The sequence below is a fragment of the Bipolaris victoriae genome (genome assembly GCF_000527765.1).
Source record: "Bipolaris victoriae FI3 unplaced genomic scaffold scaffold_132, whole genome shotgun sequence".
Lineage (NCBI taxonomy): Eukaryota > Fungi > Ascomycota > Dothideomycetes > Pleosporales > Pleosporaceae > Bipolaris > Bipolaris victoriae.
The window spans coordinates 16238-43341 of record NW_014575260.1 but is presented as its reverse complement, the minus strand read 5'-3'; the positions used below and the strand labels follow the sequence as shown (position 1 = coordinate 43341).

The 27104-nt window shown below is 51.9% G+C and overlaps 10 protein-coding genes across 10 annotated transcripts; 6 read left to right on the top strand and 4 right to left on the bottom strand.

Annotated features, from left to right (window-relative positions):
• Window positions 1-4208: 4208 nt before the first annotated feature.
• Window positions 4209-5297, top strand: COCVIDRAFT_112330 (hypothetical protein; the record flags this gene model as incomplete). The annotated part of the gene is made up of 2 exons (XM_014696156.1): window positions 4209-5211; window positions 5266-5297. The coding sequence occupies 2 exons, from the start codon at window positions 4209-4211 to the stop codon at window positions 5295-5297; spliced, it is 1035 nt and encodes a 344-aa protein (XP_014551642.1).
• A 1507-nt stretch (window positions 5298-6804) lies between these two features.
• Window positions 6805-8519, top strand: COCVIDRAFT_112343 (hypothetical protein; the record flags this gene model as incomplete). The annotated part of the gene is made up of 2 exons (XM_014696155.1): window positions 6805-7863; window positions 7917-8519. The coding sequence occupies 2 exons, from the start codon at window positions 6805-6807 to the stop codon at window positions 8517-8519; spliced, it is 1662 nt and encodes a 553-aa protein (XP_014551641.1).
• An 862-nt stretch (window positions 8520-9381) lies between these two features.
• Window positions 9382-11130, bottom strand: COCVIDRAFT_30854 (hypothetical protein; the record flags this gene model as incomplete). The annotated part of the gene is made up of 2 exons (XM_014696154.1): window positions 9382-11018; window positions 11067-11130. 2 exons carry the CDS (start codon window positions 11128-11130, stop codon window positions 9382-9384), a joined length of 1701 nt encoding a protein of 566 aa, XP_014551640.1.
• A 433-nt stretch (window positions 11131-11563) lies between these two features.
• Window positions 11564-11994, top strand: COCVIDRAFT_112371 (hypothetical protein; the record flags this gene model as incomplete). Its single annotated transcript, XM_014696153.1, has 2 exons — window positions 11564-11784; window positions 11838-11994. The coding sequence occupies 2 exons, from the start codon at window positions 11564-11566 to the stop codon at window positions 11992-11994; spliced, it is 378 nt and encodes a 125-aa protein (XP_014551639.1).
• Window positions 11995-12356: 362 nt separating this feature from the next.
• On the top strand, window positions 12357-13379 carry COCVIDRAFT_112380 (hypothetical protein; the record flags this gene model as incomplete). The annotated part of the gene is made up of 4 exons (XM_014696152.1): window positions 12357-12618; window positions 12672-12892; window positions 12947-13138; window positions 13191-13379. The coding sequence occupies 4 exons, from the start codon at window positions 12357-12359 to the stop codon at window positions 13377-13379; spliced, it is 864 nt and encodes a 287-aa protein (XP_014551638.1).
• An 875-nt stretch (window positions 13380-14254) lies between these two features.
• On the top strand, window positions 14255-17413 carry COCVIDRAFT_30851 (hypothetical protein; the record flags this gene model as incomplete). Its single annotated transcript, XM_014696151.1, has 2 exons — window positions 14255-16847; window positions 16899-17413. 2 exons carry the CDS (start codon window positions 14255-14257, stop codon window positions 17411-17413), a joined length of 3108 nt encoding a protein of 1035 aa, XP_014551637.1.
• Window positions 17414-17884: 471 nt separating this feature from the next.
• Window positions 17885-19050, bottom strand: COCVIDRAFT_42073 (hypothetical protein; the record flags this gene model as incomplete). The annotated part of the gene is made up of 3 exons (XM_014696150.1): window positions 17885-18348; window positions 18402-18864; window positions 18916-19050. The coding sequence occupies 3 exons, from the start codon at window positions 19048-19050 to the stop codon at window positions 17885-17887; spliced, it is 1062 nt and encodes a 353-aa protein (XP_014551636.1).
• Window positions 19051-19707: 657 nt separating this feature from the next.
• On the bottom strand, window positions 19708-21076 carry COCVIDRAFT_42072 (hypothetical protein; the record flags this gene model as incomplete). The annotated part of the gene is made up of 3 exons (XM_014696149.1): window positions 19708-19917; window positions 19967-20971; window positions 21059-21076. 3 exons carry the CDS (start codon window positions 21074-21076, stop codon window positions 19708-19710), a joined length of 1233 nt encoding a protein of 410 aa, XP_014551635.1.
• Window positions 21077-23458: 2382 nt separating this feature from the next.
• Window positions 23459-24635, bottom strand: COCVIDRAFT_112313 (hypothetical protein; the record flags this gene model as incomplete). The annotated part of the gene is made up of 5 exons (XM_014696148.1): window positions 23459-23543; window positions 23774-24212; window positions 24297-24337; window positions 24457-24535; window positions 24602-24635. The coding sequence occupies 5 exons, from the start codon at window positions 24633-24635 to the stop codon at window positions 23459-23461; spliced, it is 678 nt and encodes a 225-aa protein (XP_014551634.1).
• Window positions 24636-25067: 432 nt separating this feature from the next.
• COCVIDRAFT_112353 (hypothetical protein) lies at window positions 25068-26140 on the top strand (the record flags this gene model as incomplete). The annotated part of the gene is made up of 2 exons (XM_014696147.1): window positions 25068-25164; window positions 25296-26140. The coding sequence occupies 2 exons, from the start codon at window positions 25068-25070 to the stop codon at window positions 26138-26140; spliced, it is 942 nt and encodes a 313-aa protein (XP_014551633.1).
• Between the last annotated feature and the right edge of the window lie 964 nt (window positions 26141-27104).

The following is a 27104-nucleotide window of genomic DNA, read 5'->3' as shown; positions in this document are numbered from 1 at the left end:
AACCCGTAGGCGCTCGTTGCACTGGAAATGTCTGCGTTGCCAACTCGGGCTTTGCATCCAAAGTTGCTGTCAGCCAATCATTCAGCCCATGGTCTACACTTGCCCAATATTCCCGCGTCTTGTTGTACGTATCGATCCGTTCCGTTGCAGAATTGAGTGTTGCGATCTCTCGAGCGCCCAAGGGCTTGTCTGTGGCTGGCGACTTGGTAGAAGATTCTTGCGCTGCGGACGCTACAGGCGCTGCAACAGGAGTTTGAACTTCTTTATTGTGCGTCTCAGTTGCTGGCTGTGATTCTGCAGGTTCCGGCGTTGTGGTTTTTTCAGGAACCGCGGGAGGCGGATCGTGTTCGGCAGTAAAGCGTGGAGGAAGGTCCACAGCTTCGGGATTTTCTTCCGTATTCACAACATGAAGACCCGGTGAACGCGTAGCCTCCCGAGCGGGGCTGGTTACAGACGGTGTAGGGTCCAAATGAGGAGAAGGCTCAGTCGGCTTTTCGCTATCACCGACAGGATCGGACTTAGTAATAGTCGAAGTATGATCAGTGTGTACAGCGATGCCAGGGAGAGCCTCAGGTGTTTGTTGGTGTTCCTGTTCTACAGCTCGCTCTCCAGCGGATGTAGGCTTTTCAGGCTCGTGTGAGGCTGTTGTAGGCTCTGCTGGGAGAGTTTCCTTTCCTGATTCAACTGGTGTTTGTATCAGCGAACCGCCTCCTTCCCAGCTGAACCTCTTGATTACAGGTTTTGTGGGGTCTTCGGATTGTGGAAGAAATGTGACGATTGCTGCTTGCGGTGGGTCTTTGGCTTTGGTCTCGCTGTTTTGAGAAGACCGGCGAGAAACACGGTCCTCCTCAGCCCAGTAGCTCTTGTACTCGTCAGGTAGGATCGAGCTGGCACGATTCGTACCCGGGCTGTGCGGTTGCAGTGGAGCTAAACTTGGTTCGTCCGCTGGTGAGTCTGGGATATTGAGAGGACCCAAACTGGCAACAATCTCCTTTCGCAAACGATCGCTTTCTTGGTCTTCGGCCGAAGTATCGGTGCTGAGTTTTTGATCAAAACTTGGGCGACTCAAAGGATCCTCCACAGACGGCGAGGTGCTTTCTTTCAAGGGAGGTGATGGTGGAAACTCAGATTTTGGAGTGTCTTTTGCAGGAGGTGTGGGTGGTGCACTTGAATTAGATGTTATCGTGCGATCAAGCTGCAATGGCCTAGGTAGATAGATGTTTCCATGGTCAACCGATGCCCTTTTCTCCTTCTGAGTTTCTGATGGGTTCTCATTGATCCCAATAGTCGTGCGGATGGATTCAGCCATTGCAGCTCCGGCGTTTCGAAGAGCGGCCAGTGGGTCGGAGTTGTCTGCCTCAGTTGAAGGAACTTCAGCAACTGATTGCTTAGCAGTTGTAGGTGTCAAGTCCAGACTATCCGAGGAAACTTGATTCTTCTCCACATTGCCTAACCCCCGATCCTGCTCCCCATGTTCTGAAGGGGTCATGACTGTGGTCGTGTATGATTCCCATTGGCCGGGTAGGTGAGGACGGAACTCTTTGACCGGACTGCTGGGTTTTGATGGACTAGCTTTTGTTGGAGACGCTGCACGCGAATTGTTACGGCTGCGCTCCCATGACTGAACGCTATTTCTTGAAAGATTCGACTGTGTTGACCCGCGTCTTGAAGAAGCTACATCGCCAAACTTGCCGGCCAGTGCCTGCACACGGCCTTTGCTAGGTGATTCCGAACGGTCGCGTGGTAAAACATCTTCGATAGGGGATTGTGCATTGTGGGACTCTAAGAACATGTTCTGTGACTGACGCTGTGTGGCTCCTAGATCCAGAACCCCGCTGCTTGGGCGGCTGTTAGTTGAAGTGGCGAGATCCGCTTCGCGATTAGCATATGCGGAAGACGGCCCCTTCAACCCACCGTCCATGCCTTCAGGACTTGCGTCGTCGTCAGTCAAGAAAAGGGCGGATTTCGGTCTTGGCAAGTCTCTGCTGGCTGCTAGCACAGGCGAACGAGCAGGGCTGTCACCGCGTGTCGGTGTAGCAAGACCACTGCGAGGGGTAGACGAGCTTGAAATGTTTCGGGAGTGACCCGGAGATGGCCTTTGTGGAACGTGGTGCAGCGAGTCAACATTGTTCGCTGGGGTTGGCTGGGTGACGGGTGTTGTGACTTCACCAGGCTCCTCCTTAATCACGGGGGTATTTCCTTCTGCTTGATTGCGCATCTTTAACGCTGAAGCGGCAGAGCTAGGGACACGGCTCATGATTGGACTAATACCAGAAGTGCTTCCAGTATTGCTTCTTAGAAGGTCTGAGCTCGTGTCGTTTGACGTCGGTGTTGGCGGAACCGAGCGCTGGTCATCTGTACGGGTGAATGCCTGATCGACAACAGAACGTAGACCCTGATCGTCCGACGATGAGTTGGCGGGGTGTTCCTGCTGGGAAGGGCTGGGGTCGGACTGGATGGCTTTGGGATCAAAGTCTGGTAGATACTCGCTCTTGCGCTCAGCGACTGTTTCCATGGGCTGTAGGGATTTTCCACCCTCATGAGCGAGCCCTGCATCATCCCGTCCTGGGGATGAAAGAGAGTCTAGGCTGGGTCGTGACGATTCCAGCGACCGACGCTCCTGATCTTCTTGGTGACGCTTGTATATGTCTGCTGGTCTGATAAAAGGTAGTGGCTTGTCAGATGCACTGCCGGTGCGCGACCGCGGGGAGGTAGCTATCGGCGAACTTGCCTGACCTATACTGCTTTTGCGTGGAGGGAACTGGGGTTGTGAGGGGGGAGTGAAATCGGCAGGCACCTGCGACATACGTGTCTGCAATGGTGGAGGGACTGCAGAGGGACTGAAATCACCCCTACCTCCCATGTCATAGCCTGGGCCAAAGGCATTACTATCTGGCAGCCCCTGGAGTTCTCTTTGTGGCTGGGTATGAGCATGCTGAGGCTGAGGAATGGTCGATGAGAATGCGCGCTGTTCCTCTCCACGCTCAAACGAATTCCTGCGGGCTTTTGGTAGTGGTGCTTGGAGGGAGGGGTCGGTGAAGCTTCGCGAGGGCTGCTCTGTACGCTGGGCGTAGTATCGCTGCGCGGGAGGTTGGGCATTTTGGGGTTCCTGGTTCACGCCGTATTCGTCATACTCATCGTAGTCGCCCCAGTCGTCACCGTCGTAGGCATTCTTCTTTGCCTGCACCCACTTCTTTGTTTTGGAGCGATTGACATTGGTCTTGAAGGACACAGGCTGGCCGGCAGAGAAGGGTGAGGCGCTGCGATCGCTACTACAAGTCAGTCTCGCTGGAGGGATTGCGCGAAGGAGCAAGACCTACAGCGGCGACCTGGCTTCCTCCTGGAAGCGAAATGGTCCAGCCATGGTGGTGGACGGTCAAGTTGTGTGGATCGGGTCTGCACAGCACAATAAAGCGTAGGGCTCCACCGGGGCTAAGCCCAAGGCCAGCTATGTCCTACAGCGCATACAATGGTGCAAGGGGACTGGGTGACTATGTGCAAAGACGGACTGTCCAACAGGAGAGCTGTCTGTTCACCGCGCGAGTGCAGGCTTGGGTGAGTAAGGGCTGGGACGCAGGGAGAGTAGCTACAGCAATGGTCGGTTGCGAGAGAGGGGACTGTGGATGGCGCCGACCGAGCTTCCGGGAATGATACGTACGTCACCTGGTGCGCACGACCAAGGTTCAATCTCACTAAACACGACGAATCGGCCCAAACACTAATGGCAGGGAGTTGCAATAGGGGTCAAGGATAAGCATAAGAAAGTTGAGGAGCGAGACATTTATTTGCCCGGCCTGCCAATTCTCTCGCACGACTTGAGGGTGATGCAGCGGCGGGGCGCAGGGCTGGGCGCCACAGCAGTCGTGCCTGGGTGGTGTGGCGCAGGTAGCCATAAATGGAACCGTCCGGACAAGGGCCCCTCTTGGAACTAACACGTTCCCCCAACCGCCCTCGACTTTCCATCCCAATTTCCCCCATATCCTCCGCCACGTTTTCTCCCACAAGCGAGCCCGATTCTGCGCCGCTCACCATCACACATTGAGTACTACGGTCAACCTCATAGCCACCGTCGATACACGTACCCGTTGCCCGAGCACCATCGCCAAGTCGCAGCGCCTGGCCACCCTGCCGATACGCGGCGCGCTGCCCCTTTCCGCCTCGACGCCTCGACTCCCCGACTTGTTTACACGCTGTAATTCACAGGCACCATGGCCGTCTCCATCCAAGACCGTACCGAGGAATTTCGCTCCATTCTTGCACAGGCCCAGCGACGACAGGCGCAGTCCAAGACGGGCGCGCAGAGGCAGTCGCTTTTGACCGCACAAGAAAAGGCGCAGGCAAATGCCAGTCCGCGGCGTCAGCGCTCTGAGTTTGCGCGCAATGCAGCAGAGGTTGCGCGCGGTGTCGCGAGCACAATGCAAAAACTGGAGCGACTATCGCAACTAGCCAAGCGCAAGACGCTCTTCGATGACCGCCCGGTCGAGTTTGACGAACTCACATTTGTTATCAAGCAAGACATGTCTGCGCTCTCCGGCCAGGTGCAGGCGCTACAGCAGATGAACGCAAAATTACACCCCAAGGCGAAGCCCGGCCTCGACCAAGAGGGCGAGCACAACAGCAATGTCGTCATGTTGTTGAAGGACAAGCTGCAGAATGTGGGCACAAACTTCAAGGATGTGCTCGAAGTGCGGACCAAGAACATGCAGGCATCCCGTTCACGGACCGAACAGTTTCTCTCCTCGGCTGCGCAGCAGTCCCACAGCAGCCTCGAGCCTGGCAGGACAGATTCGCCACTTTACCAGACACCCCAGCGAGGACGATCACCAGGAGGATTTAGCAGAAACACCAACGCAGTGCAACAAGACTTGCTTTCGCTCGAGCCTTCTGGATCGTCTGCCCTGACGCGGGGAGGAGCGCAATCAGATGCGCAGCTACTGCTCATGGAAGAGGCGCAGCCACAGAACATGTACATTCAAGAGCGAGGGCGAGCCATTGAGTCGATCGAGTCGACGATCCAGGAACTCGGTGGCATCTTCAGCCAGCTCGCACAGATGGTGTCTGAGCAGGGAGAGCAGATTCAGCGAATTGATGCCAACACTGAGGATGTTGTGGACAATGTCGAGGGTGCGCAGCGAGAGCTGATGAAGTACTGGAGCCGGGTGCAGGGCAACCGATGGCTCGTGGCAAAGATGTTTGGAGTGCTAATGATCTGTGAGTGGTGGCTTTGGCATTTGACCCATGTGACAGCAAGCTAACATGGGACAGTTTTCCTTCTTTGGGTACTCATTTCTGGTTAACGTCGTGTGTAGGGATTTCCATGTTTGTGCATGACTGGCGTTGGGAAAGACGACAAGAGACGATGCTAGGTTGGTCTGGCATGGCTCTTGGTGGAGTCCTTGTTGCATGAGGCGTTGAGCTTTCGTCATGTGTGCTTTTCTATCTTCTTGTATTGATTACATTTTTATCCATGTGTGCATTGACGAGTTCACGCTGCATGAGTGGTCCACGTAGAAATTTGTAATAGACTGTACGGCGCTCCCGGCCAACATGTACACGGATGTTGGAAGCTTTTCTTTTTAACCGAAGACGTGTCTGGGGTACTCTGTAGGTGTATGTACTTGTGTACATTAGCATAGCTCACTCTGTGGGTAGCCGTCTGTGCACAGGGATTTAGCTGCATATGTAGGTATGGCGTGCGGGCCGGTATGTCTAGTCGCTTAAGTCGGCAGTAGCACCATGGCGACGCCCTGAATAGATTCGTGTCACCTGAGCATGGTACTTGAGAGTACACGTAGACTGAGTGTGTAGATGGAGAGATGGAGGAGGAGTGCGAAGAGAGTAGAATACGGAAACATGCATCGTTGGCCGTGGTGAGGGGGCGTGTGATTGGCTGGCAGTGACGGCATACTACCGAAGCTAGGCTGCTCGCTGTATCACCAATGTCGCGAACAGAGATGGCATCGACTGTACATGGTAAGCCGCCCATTGGCATTCGCGACGAGAGGGGTGGTTGGTTTGGCGGTGGGAGAAGAGCCGGGTCGCTCAGATGCAGTTGTTCCAAGAGGGCAAGTGATGGACGCGGCGCTGATAGCAAGTGGTGGTTGAGGTGACAGTTGACAGACGCCACGGCACGGGTCATGGGCCGGGAGGGCTAGATGGAGTCAAGTGGGCATAGCCTTATGGCAGCACTACACCTATAGCAAGACGACGACCGAGAGTGCGGACAAGATGACGACAAGAGACGGCGCCACGTCGGCCGGACGGGTACATGGATTCGTCGATAGGGTTTCACGGTGGCCCACTGGCTGCCGGCTTAGGGTTGGCAGAGCATGGACGGGCAATATTGTCTGGGCTGGATGGATGAATGTGGATTAGATACGTAGGTACGTGAGCAGATAGGCATCTCCACCCCCCAAAAGCAAAAAAATGGCCGCCTCGAGACGGGCGAGAAGGGCGTGGGCCAGGTGGGCAACTCGGCCGTCCCCTGCTGGCCAACCCCACGGCGACAGTCGCATCAGCAGGCACATGATCATGGGTCAACTTTTCCCACATACTAGCGTCCTGCTTCTACAGCATCTATCCTCACACCGACTTGACCCCTTTGACGCCTGACCCGCCAGTCTGCCAATTAATTGCGGCTCTCCCGGGTCGAGTGTGTGCTGGCCGTCGACTCGACCGCGCCTGCTCTGGCCCAAGAAAGACAAGGCCACCGCCGCCTGCATGTCTTGGGCGGTGCCACCACCTCTTTCTTCCTGACATCACCCTCAACCACTCGCTCACTGCATGCATGCGCGCTCCGGCGCAATGGCTGACCTCATATCGGACCAACCCCCGACTCTCCTCACCACCGCCCCCATCTTCGACCACCACGTCTATCTCGCCGAGGCCCTGGGCCTGCCTGCCCACCAGACAGAGGACGACCTCGATGCCGAGCTCGTCGTGCTTGCCCGCGAGGCTGGCATCCAGGATCCCTATCGCTTCATGCCCTCGCCAGCAACAATCTCGCGCGCCGTGTCCACCATGACCCTCGACAGCGACCAGACAAGTTCGCGGTCGATGCACTCCCAAGAGACCCAGTCCACAGGCTTCACCTCGGCGCCTTCCCGTACTTCTCGCGACCATGTCTACTCTGCTGACTACATGTCGGCCAAGAGGATGCCTCCAGCCCTGGCCCAGACTCCTCAGCTGGCAGACAATTGCCAGCAACCCATTGAACGTGTAGAGCCTGCCACTCGATCATCACTGTCCTCTGCCACAGCCACTTCCTCTTTTGTGACGTCCAAAGGATCTTCTTCCCAGCAGGAGCATACTCGCAAAAAGCGAGGTTCAGCCCTGTTCTCCTTGCTTCGGAAAGAAGCGAGATACTTTGCCACCACTGGCCTGCATTCTCGTAATGTCACGACGTATGCTCATAGTTGCCCTTCGGAATTGCACCGCAAAGCCCCGGCCAAGTCTCTGTCTGCAGACTCAGTGTGTGGTCATTGTGGGAGCCCATTGCGACGCTCAATATCCGAAAATGTGCTGACCAAAAGCGAGCTGGGCCTTCTTGAGGGAGTCGATACGAAAGCATCAGCTGTATCACTAGACGCATCGTCATCTCCACATGAGGGTCCTCAGATTTCCAAGACGTCTTCTTCAGAGTCCAACATGACAGCTCGACATGTGCAGCAAGAACCGCCCAACATTGACTCTGCCCTAGCGTTAGAAGCGTTCAAGAGCTTCAGAGTTCAGCAGAAGGAACAATGGGATAGAGTCTCGACGTTTGAAAGTATCCAAAGAAAAGCCCTCGCAGCACACTACCGATGCGAACTAGAGCGACTGCAAGTAAATTATGAAGCCCGTAAGAAGGAACGCATGAAGCAGGTATGTACATAATTTGTTGGTTCTTAACACCTCAGTTCACTCACACCATACAGCACGTAGATGATATAGATCGATTAGAGGAACGGCAGGTATTGGCTGAACACGACCTCCTCGAAGCCCAAGCCCAGGAAACACAAAACGTAGCGACAGCACTCAAGTACATCGAGGCCTACTGTCTCGGCACCAACACCTCACAAGAGCAAACACACACCGTAACCGAAGACGACTTCAAAAAGCTTTACCATCAAAAAATGCTCCAGCAAGGCCTGCCCCGAAAGCACACCAGCGCCATCAACGTCCTGCGAGCGCGCCAAGAAGTCGACTTCAAGCGCCGCCTCGAAACTCAAGAAGCCGAGCTCCGCCAACTGGACCTCGACCTGAAAAAAGACGAAGCCGCCAAAGAAGCAGAATACAAGAAAGATCTCGAGCACCTTGAATCCCTCATTGAATCCCGCAGACGACGACTCCAGCAAAGATGGGAACTCCGCTTTGAAATGTGGAGGCTCGACTGGCAGAATCAGCACAAGACGACCATTGTACAGAAACTGGAACATGAAGAGTGGCCCGAGAAGGGAAGAGAGGGCGAGGCAGAAGATGACGTCGTTCTGATTCCCGATGCGAGTGCTTTGGCGCAATTTGCGAAAGTGGCTGCGTAGGAAAGTTTAGCCATGTTTTTTCTTTGCTTTTTTTCTTTACTCTTCTCGCTTTTTTCGCTTCCCATTGCAGCTTTTATTTCCCCTATCGTTCGATCTGCATATATCGCATTGCTTTTTCCCCGTCATGGGAAATCTGACGTACTGGGGTGCTTTTACGCTTTTTTTCTTTTTCCTTCTATGCTATACCCCCTTTTTTTTTCATCTCCGAGTCAGTTTTTCTTTGGCTTTTTTTTCTAGAAGCGTGGGCGTTTTTTCTTTTTTTTTGCTCTGGAAATTTCATTCTATAGAGCAAAGCCATTACGAAATCTTTTTCTTTTGTCTTTTTTCACAATGGCTTCATGGGGCTTGCATTGGTGGTATAGCTGGCGAGTTTTAGCTGGCGGGTTACGGACGTTCTGAAGAAGATTTTTCTTTTCTTATTTCGTTCTCCGTTTTCTTGCGCTCTCTTTCTCTCGCTGCTAACGGCCGTTCGCTAGTTTACTATATATACCCCCTTCCAACGTTTGCGTTCGTCTGTCTTCTTCTTTTTCTACCGCTTTGGGTGTGCTTGCGAGCGATTTAGACTGGACGAATCAAACGTTTATGTAGTCGATACCTCTTCTTCTTCTTCTCTATATGTTTTGAAGGAAGGGTACTGTTTGTAGATTACTTGGTCGCGCAAGTGGAAGATGGAGGTGAAGTATGTATATATGGAATCACATATACGTGTACAAGATGACAATGTGTAATTGAGAGTAGTAGAGTGAATGTAGCGGATCTTCAACTTTTTATTTCAACAATCTATAGGGTATCTCTATGTGTCATTAAAGATATCTTTTACATTTCCATCGTGAACAACAATCATCAAAACCCCAACAATTCCCTAACCACGAGTAATGTCGATATTATACTGCTCCACCGGCGCAAGCATATCCCACTGCAGCCCATCCTGAACATCAGCAGCCGGCGTCAAATCGCCCAGCCCCATCTCCAAATCCATCTCCGCCTCCTCATCAGCAAGCGCAAAGTGATCAAACTGCTGATTGAAAACCCCTGCTCCACTACCCAAATGATGCAAGTCCTTAGCACCAGGCTCAGGACAAGGTAGCATAGGCGTCGTAGCACCTGGAGTGAAATACGGGCCAGGCGTCTCTGGCATACTGGGTGTCGCCGAATCGGCAAACATATTCATCGACTCGTCAAGGCCACCTATCCAGAACTGGCCGCCAGCCATGGCATCGCGCTCTAGAATCTTTTCTTCGATTTCCGCGTCCGACATGTGGTGCTCGGCACGTAGATGGCGGCGGAGATCGCGATCGAGGTAGAAGCGGTAGGCACAGTTTTTGACGAGACAAGGTACGTCCCGGTCCTTTTCGTAGCCCACGCCCGTGAGCATGGTGAGCATTGAGGCTTCTGGTTTCTTTTTGGATTTGGCGGCTTGTCGCAGCTGCTTGCGGTTGCCGAGGTTGAGATGGTGTTTTCGGATGTGCTGGTCTAGTGAGGACCTTGCTTTGAATGAGGCGCCGCAAGCATCTTGTCCGTTCCAGGCCTGGATTTCTGCGTGCTTGGAGATTTTTACGGCTTCTGCTGCACACACGTAGTTGAATTGTTTATCGTGAACATTTTGAATATGCACCGTAAGGTTGTGCTTTCGGTTGAATACACTCTCGCAGCCCAGCCTTGGGCATGGGTATTGTGGCTGTTCCTGTGGGTCGCCATGTACAGTTTCGAAATGTGACTTGAGTATAGATGCGCTCTTGAATTTTTGGCCACACTCTGTGCATACTGGTGGATGGAATTCGGCTGTATGTGCCTCCAACTCTTCTTTGGTCGCAAACGACGGTAGCTGTGGCGGGTCCGCAGACTCGGTCTGCACCATGACTTCGCCAGCCGTGCCCATACATAACATGCAGAAATGACCTTGCTCTCGCGTCTCGATGTGTGCCCGATGCATGTGCCGTTGTAATGCACCCTCGGTCTGGAACCCGCTTGTACACTTCTGACCTGTTTCCTCGTCCACATGGGCACAGACATATGGCTTGACTGCGAGGTGCTGACTCTGGACATGTGCTTCGAGTGACTTTGCCTTTCTGAATGATTCATTGCACGGTGGATATTCGGTGCAATGGAATTTGGACTCGTGGACATCCCTGTGCCTTTGTAGCCTGCCATTGGATGTGAAGCTCTTCCCGCAACCATTCCAATCGCATACGAATGTTCGTTCGGTTGCCGGATCGCTATGAGCATTCTTCAGATGGCGTTGCAGATGATCTTTGCGAGGGAACGTCTTATCGCATCCCGACTCGGTACAGGCAAATGGACGTTCCTTGTTATGGCTTCGCATGTGTGTCTCGAGACGGCATGGTCGGTTGAATCGCTGGGAGCACGTAGGGCAGACATAGTTCCACTGTCTGCGGGCTTCACTCTCTGCCCTCAATTTCCCATTATCGGTGTAGTTGACCTTCCAGTCAGCCGAATCGTCTGAAGCATAGTCCAGCTCCGTGGTGTCCGCCGCAGCACCTCCGAACATGTTAGATTTTAGACATTACGATGGTGTGGTGGCCATACCTGTTCGAGGCCTTTTTGAAGGTGTGTAATTGGCTTCATCCGTGACCCTGCGCTTCAAAGTCATGGTGGTGTCAAGGATATGCCAAAAGGCTGCTCGTAGATGCGGAGGGTGTTAATTGAAATTCAGGATCCACTGTATTTTGGACGCGCCAAGATTTCACGCGCTAGTGCCTGCGCCGGCCGGGACAAAGTCCAGAGCTTTCTTTCTTTGCCTGGCGCATCAGGTACACCACCTCACCGCAACACCGCCCACGCGCAAAACCACACCCGTTTGAAAACCCGCCTTTTGTTCTACAGATTTTATCACAACCATGTCCGACAACGGTGACGACTACGATGGCGGTGCTGGAGACATGTACGTACATCCATTTTCTCAGTCGCAGAGTCTCAAGACCTGAATAGCCCAAGTGAACACGGCTGACGTGACCAGCGATGAGCCTCTCATCGAGTTCGATGAAGAAGCCGAGCCCGATCTCATGGACGACGAGGACGACCACATGGGCGGCGGCGGCGAGGACCCAGACAACGCCGACCCCAACGACGACAATGTAGTGGTGTCCGGCGATGCCAGCGCGGCTGCAGCAGCCAGAGAGGCAGCCAAAAACACTGTCACGAGCGAGAAAGACAAAAAGGTCCCCAACGACAAGCGCACAACCACGCCTTACATGACCAAGTACGAGAAGGCGCGTGTGCTCGGTACAAGAGCGCTCCAGATCAGGTACGCGCAGGAATTTGGACGCCTTGGACGCAACAAAACTAACATGTTTCTAGTGGAAATGCCCCGGTATTGATTGACGTGGAAGGTATGACGGATCCTCTGCAGATTGCTGCCAAGGAATTGCAAGAGAAGAAGATTCCGTTGGTTGTACGGAGATATCTGCCTGATGGTTTCTACGAAGACTGGACTTGTGAAGAACTCTTGACATAAAGGGACAGTTTGTGGTGTTGCATTTGGCATGGAGTTTGATTTGCTGGTGAATTATCGGGCATATCGGCGAATGGAGTCTTATCTGAGTGGTTGCGCAATTATATCCCGAATCTCATCCGATTCCCGTTAACTCCAAGCCTTCTCCGCCGCATATATGCGGACCCGCGGATCTGATTCCTATAACGAGCCAAAAGACTAGAGCAAGGTGGGGTAGCTAACGTAGCTATTCATTCCCCCCGCACTAATTCCAGGCACAACGTCACTCCATGCGGCAGTTTACAAAACTTCTAAAGGCCCCTCGATTTGCATCTGCATTCCAACCTTCTGCACCGCGTTTTCCCTACCATACGTTACGATCCACCATGTCTTTCGAAACTACCGCCACCATTGCCTCCTTTGGGGGCAAGCTTCTCAAGCTTAAGCACAAGTCTGCAAGCACAAACACAGACATGGAGCTGAACATGTTCCTACCGCCGCAAGCGCTCAAGTCTGGCGCAAAAGTGCCTGTACTCTTCTACCTCTCAGGTCTCACATGTACTGGCAACAATTGCTCAGAAAAGGGCTTCTTCCAGCACGGCGCAGCTCAGCACGGCATTGCCGTGGTATATCCCGACACTTCACCAAGTGTGTAGATACTGCAACAAATTTTCAAGCACCTTGCTAACCCACCATGTTAGGGGGTCTCCAGATTGCGGGCGAGGATGAGTCGTGGGACTTTGGCACTGGCGCAGGCTTCTACGTAGACGCTACTAAGGATCCGTGGTCAAAGGGCTACAACATGTACTCGTACATTACCAAGGAACTTCCCGATGCGCTCTTTTCCTCTTTCCAAGAGCTGGATTCTAGCAGAGTTAGCATCACAGGTCACAGCATGGGCGGTCATGGCGCGTTGACACTGGTAAGTCGGACATGACGCGGTAATTCAACTGCCGGCACTGACCCCTGCTCCTAGTTCCTCAAGAACCCCGGCAAGTACAAGTCCGTCTCCGCATTCGCACCCATTGCCAATCCGATCAACTGTCCATGGGGTCAGAAGGCATTCAAAGGATACTTTGGCGAGGATCAGCAACAAAAGTGGAAAGAGCACGATGCCTCTGAGCTTGTAAAGCAGTGGAAGGGTCCTCTAGAGATCCTCATTGATGTTGTACGTATTTCGAACTGTCAGGTTCGAGATCATTTTCGCTAAGACATGCTAGGGTACCGGAGACAACTTTTACAAGCAAGGGCAACTGCTACCAGAGAACTTTTTGGCGGCGGCCAAGGAAGCTGGCAACGACAAAGGCATTCAGCTCCGCATGCAGCCCGACTATGACCACAGTTACTACTTCATGGCATCATTCGCTGACGAGCATGTTGCTTGGGCGGCAAAGCATTTGGGAGCGTAGTAAGTCTTGGTGATTATTGTTGCTACCGCAGACTGCTCACGATCACAGAAGCGGCGCAGGCTTCAGAGGAAAGCTATAGACCGATGATGGCATTAGTTTGGGGTTAGCACGAGCTGGATGCGTGTGCTTGTTACGATCTAGCGAGGCCCACTCTTCAACATAGATACTCGATTCGCAAGAAGCTACAGTTTCTCCACTAAACATTCACAATAAAGACTTTTTATAATATGAACGTAGAAGGTCGCCCGCAGATCGTTTTAGACTTGAAGAATTATTCCAAATTGCGTGATAGCCCTAGCCACGTATACTGAGTCCTGTGACAGGACACGCGATCTCACAGTGATGTTGGGGAAGCAACGTCGGCGACTATTTTTGTGCGCACGTGTCATTCGGTGAAATTGGGCTGAGGACATCCCACCATGAAAAGCAGGCTTGGCACTCCCACTCCAGTCATTGCATAGCTCTTTTCGCTCACCACAACTCAACAAAGAACCGGATTTACTCTTAATTTTTGCACACCAATACTGCTCTCTTGTGAATTCGAGACGAAGCTCGAACCACGTCTTTGACCACAAATTAGCCCTTGCACACGCCGTACGTCAGCCCCTCGTGCCCCGCCTCTCTGCCTTCACCGCTGTAACGCTTTCACGATGCAGGCTTCACGCCCTACTTTATGACCCAATAGCCGTTCAGTCGCTTGAATTCCCCCTTCACCAACTCCGATGCGCACTACATAATCTAGCACATATCCGCTCCTGACTTGTCACCTAAAACCTACCTGTCTGGCATCGAGCAAGTGGAGGCAATGGAGGAACAAGTATGTGTGCCCGATTGCCTTGCTCGACCAAATACCTTGCAAGCATGCTAACGCGGTCATGTTCAAGGTCGAAAATGCCATCCAGATCGCCGCCAACCCGACATCCAGCCAGGAGGTGCGCGGCCAAGCTATAGGGTACCTGGAACAGCTACGCTCAGAAGGCTCCGCATGGCAGGCAGCCCTTTCGCTCTTCACGCGCAACCCTCGCGCCACCGATTTCGTCCGTCATACTTCGCTCGATCTCGTCAACAATGCAATCCAGGAGCACCGTCTGGATGAGCAAAGCACTACATACATCAAAGACACCCTCATGAACCATATCCGTCAGTCCTATATGCCTGGAAGCGGGGCTGCGGATACAAGCCATATCCAGAACAAGCTGATGCAGACTATCACATACCTTTTTGTCGCCTTATACCCGTCTTCATGGCAATCTTTCTTCGACGATTTCCGCGCCCTGGCCGGGGACCAGGCTGCAATTGGTAGCGTAAATACAGCTACAACGTTCTTGTACCTTCGTATGCTTGGCCAAGTCCACGACGAGATTGCGGATCAATTGGTTACACGTTCAGAATACGAAAAGAAGCGGAACACAGAACTGAAGGATCTCATTCGACAACGGGACGTACAAAAGATAGCGGCTTCCTGGCAAGAGATCCTCGGCAAGTGGCGAGAGACGGATCTTGGGCTCGTGGAGATGTGCTTGAGGACTATCGGACGTTGGGTTAGCTGGATCGATATAAACTTGGTCGTGAACCAAAGTATGATCACCACTTTCCTGGAGATGGCTGGTCAGCAAGGTATTGCTGACCCGGAGAGTGCTGCTGGAAAAGTGCGCGATGCCGCCATCGATACTTTTTCAGAGATTGTTGGCAAGAAAATGAGTCCATCAGACAAGATTGAGCTGATTACTTTCTTGAATCTCGCTGAAGTTGTTGGTCAGCTCATCAATAGTCCAGCTTTGGCTGAGTTCCACAGTCCAAATTACGACAACGACCTTGCAGAGACAGTCGCCAAGCTTGTTAACAATATTGTTTTTGACATTGTCAAGATTCTAGAAAATGAAACAGTCGAAGATCACATTCGGCAGCGCGCAGACGACCTTATTCGAATCTTCACGCCGTATCTCCTACGTTTCTTCGCCGACCAGTACGACGAAGTATGTTCCACTGTCATTCCATCCCTCACAGATCTCCTTACCTTCCTACGAAAACTGCAAAAGAAGACTGGCTCTGTACCCCCGCAATACGCTGCTGTTTTGCCGCCAGTCTTGGACGCGATCATTGCAAAGATGAAATATGATGAAACAGCATCTTGGGGTGAAGAGGGCGAGCAGACCGATGAAGCAGAATTCCTGGATCTCCGACGGCGTCTCCATGTTCTACAACAGACGGTGACCGCCATCGACGAGGCCTACTACATCGAAACGCTCAGCCGCCTAGTAAACGGAACATTTGGACGTTTGTCACAAGGGGATCAGTCATTGAATTGGCGCGACCTCGAATTGGCCCTACACGAGATGTTTCTGTTTGGGGAACTCGCTATCCGGAATCAGGGACTTTATGCGAAGCGTGAGCCTTCTTCTGCGGCTGCTCAACAGCTTGTTGTTATGATGAATAGCATGGTAGAGTCTGGCCTTGCAAACTATCCGCACCCTGCTGTTCAATTACAGTACATGGAGATTTGCGTTCGCTATTACCAGTTCTTTGAGCAGAATCCCGGACTTATCCCTAAAGTCCTTGAAAACTTTGTCAGTCTCACCCACAGTGAACACCTCAAGGTTCGCTCAAGGTCCTGGTATCTTTTCCAACGTCTAGTCAAACATCTACGAGCTCAATTGGGCAATGTATCATACGATATCATCCAAGCGGTCGGGGACTTGCTCACAATCAAAGCCGAGCTGCCTGACAATTCAGAAGATGAAATGTCGTCCGACGAAGAAGACCAATCCGCAGATGCGCTATTCAATTCACAGCTGTACCTGTTCGAAGCTGTTGGATGCATCGCCTCGTCAAGCACTGTTTCAGTGGAAAACAAGAAGTTGTACGCACAAACCATCATGGGTCCATTATTCGAGGATCTGCAAAAGACCCTTCCCCAAGCAAGAAACGGCGATGAGCGGGCCATACTACAGATTCATCATATCATCATGGCTTTGGGAACACTAGCACGCGGTTACTCCGACTGGGTTCCTTCGAACAACAACAGCGCTGTCCCACACAGTGAGGTTGCAGACGAGTTTGTCAAAGCGTCCGAGGCTATCCTCGTCGCTGTCGAATCGCTGAACTCGTCTAGCTCTATCCGTCATGCGGCACGCTTTGCCTTCTCACGTATGATTGCTGTTCTGGGCTCGCGATTACTACAGCAGCTACCATCATGGATCGAAGGCTTGCTGTCACTCAGTTCGTCGATGGATGAGATCAGCACATTCCTTAAGGTTCTTGGTCAAGTCATTTTCACATTCAAATCAGAAATCGCCGGCATCCTGGATACTGTCATGAGTCCAGTCTTGCAGCGCATCTTCACCGCCTTAGCCGTGGTCCCTTCGGGCACAGACGATGAGATCCAGCTCGCTGAACTTCGTCGAGAGTATCTGAACTTTATTGTTGTTATTCTCAACAATGGCCTCGGGTCTGTGCTCGTTAGTAACGGTAGGTTGAGGAGTATGGAGAAGTTGTTATTTCATTGCTAACGTTACCAAGCAAACCAAGGGACTTTCGAACCCATCATTTCTTCCATTGAAACATTCGCACGAGATACGCAAGACTACCAAACTGCGCGCCTTGCAATCTTTGTGCTCATCCGCATGGTATCTGTCTGGGGCGGACCTGACAAGGTTGGACCTGGCGCAAATGCCACGCCTACTTCGCCCGACACCACACAAGCACCATTACCAGGTTTCGACAACTACGTAGTAGAGAAGTTTGCGCCATTGGCATGGTCCATCCCAGCATCCCCAGGTTTCAACGCTAAAGATGCGCAAGCGCGACAAGTCTTGTATGAAACGGCGAATCTCCAGCACGAAATTATCAAGAAGGTTGGTGAATCATATGCGGAGCGTCTCAAGGGGGATCTCAGCGGCATGGGCATTGGCGAAGATGTTCAAGACCAATATCTGCGCACGCTCGCAGGCTCATTCGAAGGCCCAAAGAAAGAGAAGGAATGGCGTAACTTTTATACCCAGTTTGTGGACCGCATGCTTGCGAGCAGGGCTTAAGCGGCTTGCGGGGCCCATTGGTTGTGTCGGCCCGAGAATAAAAAGAGATGGACAAGGTCTATGGCGTCAATCAACTGTAAATGCTGGGAGATGGAGAGCTGGGAAGGCATCATTCTGCATGGTAGCGGGCGCGAGGAACAGCTTGTTTTCTGCTTGGGGGCATCATAGCCTGATTTTTCTTGTGATAACCCTTTTTTTCATATATTGTTCAAAGCCAGCTTGCATTTCGTTTTCCAGAAATGCGGTACCCAATATCAGAAAGATGGAAATTCTTATTTCTTTTTCCCAATCAAACATGGTTCTTGATGTGGTTATCGGAACCGAACAGCCTATCCTCTCTTTGTGTTTCATATTGGAGGAAAAGAAGAAAAGGCACTATGAGAAGCAACCCACTGTCATACTCATCTATTCTTTTTCTCTTCCTAAATTGCTACCGGGTATTTCGCACAATCAACCATGAGAATCCAATCGTCATATATTTGAAGCACCGAATTTAGCCGTAGCAGCGGCTTTGGGAATGCCGATGCCGGCGAGAATGGAGTCAAGCAGTCCAGGCTGACTTCTTAGCATATCCCACTCGCCTTGGTTCTTAACCATCATGGTACCAGCTAATGTTGTGCCATTGAGTGCGACGAAGCCAATCTCACTGCCGTCGTCGCCGTGGAGCATGGTACCTTCTGCACGGCGGGGCAAGATGACCATGCCTGCCGTGGTCATGGCGAGGTTATAGCTGATTGGTAAATCGCCGTTTTCGACTGGGTGCAAAGCAAGCTGATCTGGGTGTGACGAGACGAACGCCTCTACCGACGCTTTTGCTTCTTTATACAACCGGTTATACATATCAAGTAGCTGGGGGCCTGAGGGTTCCGAATCGAAGGGCTGAGCAAAGTGTGTGAAGGGGAGCCGAGGGTTCTGTAATAGCCCGGCTGGGGTGTCTGCAAGTGCGTCTTAGCTGTTTCGAAAGGAGATAGTGTTCGTGAGGACTTACCTGGTGGGTTGGCTTCCTGGCACGATAGTATTAGGTCTATGAGCATGTTCCAGCCGTTGGTCTTTTCAGTGTCGCGCATGCGTTCTACCGGTAGAAACTGTAGGTGTCGGTGTGGTTGAGACGCGCCACTATGCTCTCCCGAGTTGAAGAAGGCGAGAAGGCGCCTCTGTAGTTCGTCTCCCTCCTCGTGCCATGCCTTTAAGCAAGCGTATGTCGCTTCCAGATCATCTTGCTCCAGCACGTGTGTTTGCTTCTTGTTTAGCTTTGTGGCGAGAATGAAATGCTGAGATATTATCGGGAACTTGTTGAGTACGAGAAAATGCGTGGGGTTCGTGGTCGGGATGTCAACAAGGTGTAGTGCTTCTGGCGGGTTTTCGAAGGGGTCAATCTTTTGCTTGGGCGTGGCACCCGCAAGTTTCGGTAGAGGCTTCTTTGCTAGTGAAGGGCAATAGCGCAGTTGAAACTGAGACTTCATGAGCTGTATGCTTGGTGCAATGGCTTGTATATGACTTGCAGGAATGCCATTTGACGTGCGGATGAGTGCCACGTCTGTTGGTGAGAAGATCAGATCTGACGAGGCTTTTGCAGCTTCAAATTTGCGCCTCACAATGCTCGGGAGAGCTTCTGCTAGTTCGAGTGACATTCTCATGAGGGAGGGCGGAACGATGCAGGTGTTGAAGGTGGGGATGATTTAAGCTTTGGGTTCGGAGTTAGCGGTACTAGGAAGGTACGTACGTAGCGCAAATGTCAACGTCACACTTCAGCGCTACGTTCTTCATCATCAACCCACTACTGTCACACGAATCCTTACTATCATCATTACAAATACCCATGACAGGCTGACTTCTAGATGTCTTCTAAGACTTGTTGCATTGTAAAAGGGTATAGTATACAGGATCCTATTCAATAAAACCTCCTGTGTGGCAACATCCAGTTGCCTCGCTTTGCAGCTTTCCCATCTATGCAGTTGGGGCTGCCTTGCACCCGCAGGATGATAAGGGGCGAAGGCTTTAAAAGACATTACAACCGACAAAGTGACAATACGTAGTGGTACAGACCGCAAAGAGAAAAACTCCAGACTTGACAAGATGGGAAACACGCCAAGGGGTTATCGCTGGGCCTGCAACAGCCCAGTGCCTCGCATCATCGTGCTTACTGCCTAGCAAAGGCAAAGGGGCTTCAAAGAGCCTCAAGTTGCAAAGCAGGAAACCCCCTCAAAATATAAAAATAACCTGACAGCCATCAAGTTTACCAGAGATGCGTGCCGTGTTCGGCACGGCCTCAGTCGTTTCGGATCTGCCAGTAATTACTCACAGGCCGGATTCAACTCCAGCCACTTCCTCTTGCAAGTCGAATTGCCAAAGTGGTATGATCCACCGTTTTCCTCGATAAAGTCGGCTACCTTCTTCCAGGAGACCTTCATGAGCTTCTGCTCAATGCTCAACGCGGATGGGTTCTGCAGATTGCTTTCGATGCGCTTCAACTCCTGCCGAACAGTTTCATTCAATAACTCCGTCTAAGGAAGCATTAGTAAAGCTCTGGCTAGATTCTTGGGGCTTTCTTACATCAAACTTTGTCCACACAGGCTTACGGACACGGTCCCTCCGGTCTTTGGTCAAGGAGCGATAACGTCCCCTCAGAGTGGACTCCGCAGGATCCTCCCCGATCAACTTCTTTTTGATCTCTTTGTATGTCTCGCCCCTCTTCTTGCCCTCGATGAGCACTCGGTCGTTGCGCTCGCGTTGACCTTGCGTATTGGCCCTACGAGGGGCTTGGAATCGAGGCAGGATGCGATCCTGGGTGGGTGCAGCGTGCGACTCAGTCTCTATAGGCGAGTGGGACTGCATGCCCCATATAATGTCTGCGGATGAGAAATATTTCGGATTACACCATGGAGACGCGCCCTGATTGCTGGCATGCGAGTAACAATGCTCAGGCGCAGATACCGGGCCCTTCCTGGGAATCTGGATAGTCTGTCCTCGTGCAGTATGGTCTGTGGAAAGAGCAAGGGACAAGCCTAAAGTACCCTCCATTTGCGACATGCCACGAAGTCCGGCATCAGCATAGTAAGTTTCGTGCTTGAGTGATGACACGACTGTATTCGGAGAATACATCGGAGTTGTATCCCAGTTGTAACTTGGTGAGGCTTGATCCGGCATTGACTCTGGGCTGTAAGAGTTGTCGAACTCGTCGCTAGTAAAACTCTTTGGCGATATGGATGTACACATGGCTGCAGTAGACAAGATGGGGTTTTCTCCTTGTGGCAGCCCATTCAAATGAGCCAGCGCCCTTGTTGCCGGCGCGGCATACCCACAGCCTTTGGGGATGGCGTTCTGGGCGGCAAGGTGATTGTACATCACGTCGCTATTCTGGCCAAACTGGGAGTCCGATTGGCGTAAGATGTATGGCTCAACTTGTTGGATGACCTGGTGACAGTCAAAAGAGGTTGAGACACCGGCTGCGCCACTCCAGCTGCGATCTGATGAGTATGCCATGCCGGGGCTCGAGCCCACAGGCGCGGTGCCTGATGGCTTGACATCGTCTGCCGGCGCCGGCTGCAATGGCCAGGACTGACACTGCATGTGGCTATCAGATCTATACTGATCTACCTGTATCTTCGTCAACTATGAGGACGCTCCGATTCGATGATCACTTACTAGCATTGACTGTGCCATGACGAGATCCTGATGGCCGCTGTTGAAATGAGGCAAGGCTGCTGCGGCTTGGTCGATACAGGACAAGCAGGGCTGTGACAAAGAGCAGGATTGACGGAACAGAAAATGTTCGTCTATACTGTAGCGCTGGGCAAGTGCTTGAGCGTCCGTCATGGTTGCGCGTGCGACAAGCGCTTCTTATGGCGATGACCAGGGCGGATGCAGTTACAACACGTGCCGAAGTCGCAGTGAATGTTTAGTCGGGCGAAAGAAATGATTGCGAGGTTCGGTGCCTGTGAAGTGTGCGTCGTTGGAATTGCGGGGTGGCGTGGATGCGTCGAGGTCCACAGGTATGTTCAGCATTCACTGCGTGACGCCGCTTCATTCGCTCAATGTGGTCGAGCGTCCCACAGGCGGTAAAATTGCGGGACTTTGAACAGTGTGAAGAACTGCTGCGCTGTGCCAAAGACAGCAATGGTAATGTAACGTGTGGGCCTTTTGGTGTGAATGGCCGGTGTCAAGTGCAGAAAGGCTGGCCCTGGTACCTATATGGTACAATAGGAGGACAGCGCAAGGCACCTAGTCGATACACATCATTAGCTCGCTAACTGGAGGGAGGATGTTTGAATGAGGTTTGCCTAACCACGAACTGCCACGAGATGTCAGAAGAACCGAAAGATGGGCAAATGCCGCGGCAGTGGTCGCATGAGCAGATACAAACACTCTAGGGTATCTCCTGGCGCACTGTGACTCGTGGGACGAGTCTCCTGGACAGCGAAGAAGAAAAATCAGCAGTAAAATGACAGTTGGATCGTACACTAGCAAGACAGAGCGCAGAGACGAAGCCGAAGCCAGGCGATGAAACAAGTCCAATTACATGAGAGCGTAAGTATGGGGGTTGGAGTGATGGTCGACACGTTTATATTGTAAGACAGTCCCGACCTGCTGCACCTGAAGCTATGAGACTCGCGTTTGAAGCACTCAGCACCCACATCCGATGCCCGTGTTCCATTATACTATGGTGGCCGGAAAGACAGGGCCTGGGCTCTCGGGTAGGCCCGCCATGGCCTGTAGTCACAGAACCATGAAAGCTACGCAACCGCATGGCGGAAATGTGCAGCAGTCGGGCTGTGAAGTGAGCTGTACTGGCTTGTTTAGCACACAGAGGCAGAATTTGGAACCAATCTTGATGTCGCTCAGAAAGTGGCACTGCTGCCCTGGTCCACTGACATTTCCAACGTGGCTAGCTGCGGACAGGCAAATACTAGCAATCTTGAAGAGATATGGACTCAGCCCTCCCCAGCGGGTGGCTGGCAGACCTACGATTGCGATGGCTCAAACGTCAGATCGAGTAAGGATTCGCTCGTCTAGAGCCAACTGAGCTGGCGGGAAATGTTCTACGTCGTCTTGTTTGGCTGATGCGCAGAAGCGAACGGTTGACTGCATGACCTTGCTTGGCAGCAAGCAGTTCGCCAGATACACCAGTGGAAGAGCAGACCAGAGGCCATGGAATCTGGAGATGCAGGTACGTATAACTTCTGATGCCATGGTGTACGCTTGATCGGCAAGAGCCTTGTGCGTACCAGACATGTCGTCAACTATGCCAACACGTTACACACGAGGCTTGCAATCACCTCTGGATCGGCACATCATCCCCCGCGGAAGCAATGCTACTCTTATCCATTACAGTCTCATGTTTCTATTCCTGGTTGGCCAAAGGCAACAAAGCCTGTGTGTGTATCTATTAACACCTAACCCGATGCTGACGACGCCCCTCTCTGTTTCGATGCACCACCATGACTAGAGAGTCACTACCAGGTTAACGCGCACACATATGTATACCGGCCTGCCCTCCCGCCTCGCCTGATGCCTCTATAACATCGGCAGGCTGCATTCTCACGGCCAACAGTGGCCAACGCGACGGTCGTTGTACAGAACATGTGAGACATGGCCCTAGCATGCCCGGCATGCCCGGCATGCCGTCTCGGGTGGCGTGCGGCGCCACCTGGACAGGTCGCGGAGACTTTATCTTGCATATTATTGCATATTTCTGGGGAAGTTCGTATCCGCCTCCGGTGGCCACACGATCCACTTCACAGCGCAAGTACACAACAGCGCCAGTGCAGCGTGCATAGGCAGTGCGAGGGTATAGGAGCCAGAGAGAAGGTGTATACACACAGGCGGGGTGAGGAGAATGTCTGACCAGTGAAGGAAAGACAAAGATGCAATCTTGAATGACAGGGAGCAAGTCTGAGATGAAAGACACTTGAACTAATGTCGCAGAATTGTCTGGATTCATATCTACCACAGCCCGCCATGCGACCTCGCGCCTCAAGCACCAACGCCCTATCGCGATTACACCCATGCGCCGACCCATTTATAAGCTTTGAAGAATATTCTACATCAAATCTTTGCCTTCTGATTACCAGGCGACAGCAGTTCAACGTCCTTCCACGGCAACCCGAGAAATTCCCACATGTAAGAGAACCTAGACGGCACATCTGTCAGCATACCTGGCATCTCTCTACCGATCGTCTGCCGTGTTTCATAACCCACGCTTTTCTGGTCACACACTATAACAGCCCTTGTCTGGGGCGGAAGCCTTGCTAAACGCGGATATACCCGTCGCCATTCAGCTTTCCCTGTCCCCCCGCGAACGGGCATACAAAGTGCGGCAAGGCGCCGAGACAACGAGGAGATGGGCGAGGGGGCACTCACCTGTCACTACCAAAGAAAGGTTCTTCTTTTCCCTTCGAGTTCCGGACAGAGAACCATGGACAGCCAAACGCGCCTTTATCAAGCGCTTCCTTTGTGTTGTCGTTGAGACGCTGCTTGAACGGCGCACTGCTTGCATTTGCCAATACATCTCGGACCTGGTCTTCCTTCAGCCGCAGCTGAAGCACCTCTGCAAGGACCTCTGGTTTACTGACATCTTTGTGGTTCTTCCACATAGCAGTGAAGATGTCAAGGAAGATGCTCACAAAATGCTCGGCATGTGACTCTTTCACATGGCACAGCGCCCGCTGTGGTAGCAAGGACACGATGGGAAAAAATGGCGGGACTCTTAGCTCGGGTACTCCAAAGTATTCTTTCGCCCGCTTGGTATCATACTTGCTATACTTTGCCTTTGCCTCGAGGGTCCACGGAGGCTTGTTGCCTAAGTCTCAGTGTTAGAATCCATCTTATCGGCATGAACCAGCCTCTGCAGGTGCTGATACGCTGGGGAACGGGTAATACTTACCGCTGCCGGCATTGATGCCGCCTAGGAAGACGGGTACTATACTGTCAAAAGCTAGTCAGCCATGCGCTTGCTTTTGGGAGAGGCATGATGCCGTTGGTCATATTTGAGGTCGTCGAATCAAGGTAATTTCGCCGCGGTGCCACAAGATAGACAGACTCACTCGATTTCGATATTGTGTGCTTCGAGAATCGATCTGTTTCGTTCAAGATGAAGCAGAGCGAAGTATGAGTATGGAGATACTATGCGATACGCAATTAGCATGTGACGTTGAATTCATTGGGGTTCCAGAGAGTGACAAAGCATACCGCAGTCCAGATAGCACGTAATCTTGCCCGGCATTTTCGTGATTTCTCCGCTTTTCAGTATCGGCGAATTAGTTATTAATCGCAACGAGATGGATTCTATCACGAAAGTTATGAGCGTCGCCCGTCGGCGCGACGTGACCCTGGCAGTCTTGGCTGCCGAGGTTCATCAGAGCTTATCATCAGTAATCATCGCCCACCAACCACTCCACCTCTCCGCACGCGTCAAAACGGTAGATGCCGATACCCCGGATTTGTGCACAACGCGTAACTATTGGAATTACGGACTGTTCATCCGATCTCAACACCGAGGCCGCTCGCCTCTAATTGACTTTCTGATTATAAATCTGGCAATTCACTGACTCTATGTAACGGTCGTTTGCCCATGTGCCATTAAAGCAAGGGCCACAAGCTTGAATATTCTGTCCATCCTCAGTTATTAGTATTTTGAGACAATCAAAGACGAATCATGCCAGAGTCTACCAAGCAAGTTGCGCTCGTGGTCGGCGCTTCTCGAGGCATTGGTCGCCAAATTGCTATCGACCTGGCTAAAGATGGCTATGCAGGTAAGGAAGCAAGTGTACAACTTCAACCAGACAAATCTTGAATCATCAGATCCAAAAGGGAACACCAAAAGAGAAGGGTAATCAGAAGAAGAAGAAGAACTAGAAGCTAACCCACAACCACCCCCACACAGTCATCGTAGCCGCAAAATCCACCTCGGATGCCTCAACCACTACCCCCTTCCCTCCGGACCCCAACTCCCCCGCCTCCACCATATCCACCGTCGCCCGCGAAATCCGCGAAGCAGGCGGCGAAGCCACACCCATCCCCGTCGACACACGCTCTTACGCCAGCATCGAATCCCTCATCGCCCTTACCCTCTCCACCTACAACCGCCTCGACGTGCTCGTCTACAACAGCGGCGCAATCTGGTGGTCCTCCGTCGCCAAAACCCCCATGAAGCGCTTCCAACTCATGCAGCGCGTAAACGTCGAGGGCCTCTACGGCGTCGTGCAAGCCTGTCTACCGCATTTCCAGCAAGAAAACGGGGAGTGGCAAGGTAGAATTGTTATTGTTAGTCCGCCGATTTACTCGAGGTTTTTTCGGGGAAAGACAGCGTATGCGGTTGGGAAGGTGGGAATGTCGGTTTTGACTATGGGTCTCGCCATGGATTTTTCGCGTGAAGGTAAAAAGGATATGGCGGTGAGTAGTATCTGGCCTGCCACGGCGATTCAGAGTGCGGCGACGCAGAATCTTGCGAGGGAGCAGGCGAGTGAGTTAAGGACGCCGAGCATTTTCTCAGATGCGGTTAGGGAGATTATCAAAGCGCCTGTCGAACAGGTTAATGGGAGGTTGTTGCTTGATGAGGATTTTCTGAGGGAGAGGGGGGTGGAGGAGTTTGAGGGGTATAGTGTTGTACCTGGGAGTAGGCCAAGGAGGATTATGCCAGAGGAGTTTCCGGATTTGAGGGTTAAGGAGCAGGATGATGAGGGGAGGAGGATGGATAGTACGGTTTTGAGGGCTGCGGCCAAGTTGTGAGGGGTTGAGGATGGGGAGAGGGGAACGGTTGTGTTTGTTGTTGTCATTTTCTTCATGTTTGATTGAACTGATATGAAATACACTACTACCGAAAATTCACAAGAGAAATAAAGAGATGCTGTTTTGTTGATATGAAATAGTGGAGAGATGCCGTGTCATGAAATCTCCATCAGTTTCCCCTATTACACCTCAATCACTACACTCGTTCCCTCCCCCTTCAACATCACCAACGCATTAAAAAGTGCATCGGCCAAACTTCATCATTAAACACCCTAATCCAAACATTTTATTCATACGCAAACACAATGACCTCCCCTCCCTAACCCTCCCTCATTACCAAAACCAGCCAACCAACAAAATTACCAACTTACACCCCCCCGAGTCGGTCCAAAAAAAAGGATGATAACCCCAACTAAGAACACCATGCATGGCTTTCAAACGCCGCAAGACCAAACTCTCCCCCAATCCCAAAAACACATAAAACCAAAAAAGACAAATAAACCACTACTAATACAGGGAATTTTGATTTCAAAACTTTCGCAAATTACACATGCAAAAACTCAGTAATCCATTAACTCAGGTCGGACCAAACTTGCCCCTCCCAGCGCCCTCGAATTTCTGAAGAGGAGAGAGAGGGGTATATAATATATATAGAACATGCTCAATTAGACCAGAAGAAAAGTTTTTTCTCTCTTGGTGGTGGTGGTAATAGGAGGGGTGGAATCCTTCATATAAGAAAGGGTATATAATTATCGAGCAAAGCAGCGCGCGCAGACAGACAAGACAGATAAGACAACAACGTCTATGTGAGTAGGAGGATGATGATTGGTGGTTTGTGGTAGTGGAGAGGGCGGGAAAATAACAGTATGCTTCGCTTTGTAAAAAAACATATGCCATGCTGATCAGATTAAAATTGCGCGACGAGCGTTGCGAGCGTGCGCGCGTACCAGGGTTAAAAGACAAA